Source organism: Pinus tabuliformis, chromosome 8, assembly GCF_031772625.1.
Source record: "Pinus tabuliformis cultivar Carrire ecotype Pingquan chromosome 8, CPIR1, whole genome shotgun sequence".
In the NCBI taxonomy this organism is placed as follows: Eukaryota; Viridiplantae; Streptophyta; class Pinopsida; order Pinales; family Pinaceae; genus Pinus; species Pinus tabuliformis.
In genome coordinates this window covers 1740733720-1740738453 of record NC_142294.1, presented here as the reverse complement: position 1 = coordinate 1740738453, position 4734 = coordinate 1740733720, and the positions used below count along the sequence as shown (strand labels likewise).

General features: G+C 37.0%; 1 protein-coding gene across 1 annotated transcript; it reads right to left on the bottom strand.

Annotated features, from left to right (window-relative positions):
• Nucleotides 1-3467: 3467 nt before the first annotated feature.
• Nucleotides 3468-4268, bottom strand: LOC149243065 (uncharacterized). Its single transcript, XM_089371109.1, has one exon. The coding sequence runs from the start codon at nt 4266-4268 to the stop codon at nt 3468-3470; it is 801 nt and encodes a 266-aa protein (XP_089227235.1).
• Nucleotides 4269-4734: the final 466 nt, after the last annotated feature.

Genomic DNA, 4734 nt, shown 5'->3' with positions numbered 1-4734 from the left:
GCAATGAGGGTAGCTGATGCCTCTTTATTAGTGGGTTCTAGAGATACCCTAGGTGATTCCTCCTTTTCTTCTGCCTCCTCTTTTCCATTTCCCCTCTCATCTTTGTCTTTCTCCTCTTCTTCTCGCTCTATTTCCTCACTTTGTTCATCAGTTTCCTCCTTGGCATCTTCTTCTGTCTCTTCACCACTTTCCTTCTCTTTTTCTTCCTCTTATTGCTCATCTATTTCCTCTTCATCCTTCTTCGTTTCTTCTTCATCCTTCTCTATTTCTTCTTCATCCATTTCACTGGTAGTAGGGCTCTTGTCATATTCAAGGGATTTTATATCTTCCTCTATCTGCATGTCTATGAAAGTTGCTAGTGTGATAGGAATTCTGAGGTTTTGGAGGTCATCTTCCATGATAAGTCTAATTAACCCATGATGGGCTAGTGTTTGATGGTTTCCTTCCTGCATCTTCATGCTCATATCTATCACTGATTGAAGAAGGAAGTAGGGTATGTTGAGTCTGTGTTGAGGAGGTGTATCTGCTATTATCCTCAACTATTGGAGAAGCCTAAAGTGGCATCCATATACCACACTGTACCTACCTTCACATGATATATATTTTATAAGGTGGTAGCTTATTTCATTCCAGGGATATGCTAGGCTTGCTCTTCTCACTCCATTTTTGTTTTCCATGGCTTCCTCTCCTTCTAAAAAGAATTTCTTCTTTGCAGTTTGGTTATTTCCCTTATCCTCCTTTCTCCAAGGCACTCCTAAGGGAAGCGTGGTAATTTTGCCTATGAGTTCAGGGGTGATCTTTATAGAGAGGCCTCTCACCACAACAGTAGCATGGATCCTAGTTAGTAGAATGAGGGAGAGAGAAAAATATCTAGCTACATCATCATCATACCCCCTTAATTTCTCAAAGAAACCCATCCAAGTGTGCTTTGTGAATATCTCTAACACAGGAGGTTGCTTATGAATCCTCACTATGTTGATGGGTTCCCTTTTATTAAACCCCCTTGTCATTTTCTCTGATGGATGGAGAAGTGTATATATATGATACAAATTTTAATGAATGAGGAAATTTAAATGAAAATTATGTGTATATAATTCCCTTATGTTGTAATCACTTTCAACAAACTAGAAGATTTTTTTATGTTCCTTTCACTTTGAAAAATGTGGGGAAATGTAGAGCCTACCCCTTATCACTACTTGATGAAGCCAAACCTCGTTTTTTTCCCTATGAAACTACGCACTACCAATCCTGTAGGTGCTAGACTATATCCTGTAGGATCTCCTCTAGGATCTTGTAGGATTTCTTGTAGGAACCTGTAGATGGTCATGTGCAGGAAAAAAATGAAATTTTCTTTTCTTGTAGACTGCTTGATGGCCGAGAGCGACTTTTCTAGTGTGGAGCCTCAAGAAAGTGAATGATTCTATGCATGGGGATCAATGTTTATTTCCTAATATGGATAATTTGAGTGAGGAGGTGTGCTAGCAGCCGAGGTACGAATATCTATTTTTGGACCGTTGGTCCCACTACCACATCATCATTCTCCTCACAATCAACTCCCACTTCGGGCATCCATAGCTTAACTACTTTCAACCTCATCCTTCTATTCCTTGACTTGACTGTTGCCACATGTGTAAGGACTAATTGCTTTCACATCGTTGACTGAACGAAGGTGGCCAAGTTAACTAGCCAACTTTCACTTATAAAACAAATCTTTCACAACTTTTACATATTTTGATCACATTATTCTAATGAGAGAGTGGAAGCAAGATACTTTCCTGTGGTAATGATGCATTGATGCGATTTGTTGAAGAAATGAAGTCTTTGTTGTGTGTCGGATGCATGTTCTTTTCTCCTCTCTTTTTTATTGTCCTTTAATGATTTTCTTTGATGCACAGATACTTGGATGCTAATGTTGATGATCGTGATGGTGCTGCTAGGCTTAAGAGAAGCTTCTTCTACCTTTGGATCTCCATGCTTGAAGCTGACTATAGCTTGTGATTTTTGTTTTGTCGGATCGAATGCTACAAGATTTCCTACAAGATGTCCTATGGTTGCTTCTCCCTCAAAAAATTTAATTATTTTTCTACTGCTGGAACCTGAGGATGATTGGCATGGGAAAAGAAGGGGTCTATGGTTTGTGAATGAGAGAAAATAGCCTTAAGGTGTTGTCCCCTTTCTCTCTATCTTCATCCTCTTTTCTCTGTGTTTTTTCTTTGAAAATTGTAGTTTTTTTAAACTGACTTTTTTGATGAATGCAAGGGTGATCATGGTGGAGAGAGGTATGGTGATGAGATGGTGAAGTAGGAATTTATTTTGTTGACATGGATAGGTCATCCCTTTGCTCTAGGGTTACTTATTTTAGGATTCCCAAGCCACTGTAATTCCTATAGGATCATCATGTAGGTTTCCAGGGAATCCTGTAAGTTTATAGGGAATCCTGTAGAAAACACAAAACGCTTGCAAACTAAGGAAAATGAGTGGAAAAATGGAGGGAATGATGGAATGATGAATGATAATGAATGGATAAATAAAAAATGAGTTGGACAAGTCCCTTTTAATTCTATTTTGTTGCCCTGATCATCCTCCTGCCGACCTGCAAAACAATATTTTCATAATTTTTCTTTTCTCCCTTTTATTTATTTATTTTTATTGAAAACAACTAGTGTGCCTCTAGAGGTTTTCACCCTGATTGTTAGAGATTTCAGCAAAATCACATAGAGAGTCATTTTTCGACGCGTTTCGAACCAACTAGCGTGGTTCATCGTCAGGACAAGTTGAGGAACAAATCTGAGCGATCCGTTAAATAGAGTATGCAGGTCCTTCAACGGCTATATGAACGGCTATAAGAACAAGCAACGGTTAAAAAGTCCTTTAACGATTATATATATATATATATATATATATATATATATATATATATATATATATATATATATATATATAATTTCTATTATTATTATTATTTAATTATTTATTTACAGTAATATTATTGTATTATATTAACTTCAAGCTAATATTACTACATTAATTTTAAATTAAAATTTTTGAATATTATTATCAATAATAGATTAGGGTAATTTATATTTTATTTTTATATTCTCTTATTATTATTAATTTTTATTTATTATTATTATTATTTTTATTTTTATATCAAATTATTAAAATATTGTCATTAATAGTAATATTATTGTAATAACCTTTAGTAATATTATAAGATTAACTCCAAGCTAATATTATAATGTTAATTTCCAATTAATATTAATAATATTAGTCTCAGGTAAATTTATTATTATTTTAATTTTTTTTTAATATATGAGTGAAATGAATAAAATTGCAATAGTTAATTATTAATAATCCAGGTCTAGGGTGAATAATTAAAAGAGTGATATTACTATTACTAAACCAATGATATAAAGAGAAAACAATGACCAGCTAAACAAACAGAGAGGGGTCAGGCGAAGAAGAGGCTAAGGTAAAAGGGCTGGGATCCAACACCTACTAATCTTCCAACCGTCATCCCTATTGAGATTCAAAGGTCTTTTCTCGATCTCAAGGGCTTCCCTCACTTTACGATGGTGAAATTTCGCCACTCTTGCGATAACTTGAGCCTCTTCGATACAGACTTGATGTTTAGTTTTCTCGACATGCTCAGCAAGGGCTGAGGACTTGGCCCTACCATGACTCAAGTCTGTTGCATGCTCACTGATCCTTTGATTAATTGAGCGACCAGTTTCACCAATGTATGGGGCTCCGCAGAAACAGGGAATGACATAGACCCCTTTCATGTCTTTAGGGTCGACAGGATCTTTAACAGATCTCAGTGAGCTACGGATGGTGTTAAGAGGTCTAAAGGTCGAGGGAATATTATGCCTCTTAAGAATCCTGGCGATCCTATCAGTGGTTCCTTGGATGTAGGGGAGGTGTACACCCAGGATCCGGTCTTTAGGATCTTTTTGGACAGAGGGCTCCTTCCGGGCCTTCAGGAAGGCTTTTTGACCTAGGTGTCTACTGTAACCATTTTTAACGAAGACATCCAAGAGATGAGCCTTCTCCTTTGCTAAGTTTTTCTCATCAGAGATTCTTAATGCACGAGTAGCCAGCGTGTTGAGAACGCCTAACTTCTGAGCAGGGAAATGATGAGAGCTGGCATGGAGATATTGGTCGGTATGAGTCTTTTTTCGAAAGACCTGGTGGGAGAAGGAACCATCAATATTCTTTGAGATGAGAACATCAAGGAAGGGAAGGCAACCATTGACTTCCTTTTCCATAGTGAACTTAATGGCGGAGGATTGTTCATTGAGATGATGGAAGAAGAGATCCAACTCATCATGACCATGAGACCACACGACACCATCCTAGTTACTTGCCTTGGTCGCCTCAAGAGAGGTTTTCACCCAGAGATCTTTTTATTTCTCTCTCTTTTTTTTGACACCATTAGGCTGCCTCTAGAGGTTTTCAACCCAACAGTGGGACTTAGGCACCTCATTGATATTTTCACCTCAGTCTCATTTTTCTCTCTTTTTTTTTGTTTTTTGTTTTTCTTTTTTCTCAATGAATTAATGAGGTAGGAGTTGAGACTTGCTCCACCACCATCATTGTTTTGCTGATACCATCAATGAATTCTTGCTTTGACAATGGCCTCTTGTAAACCTTCAATCTATGCCCATTAAGAAGTAAAAGAATGTCTTCTACATCTATGGTTCTAATCTGCACTTAACCATTATCATGACATCT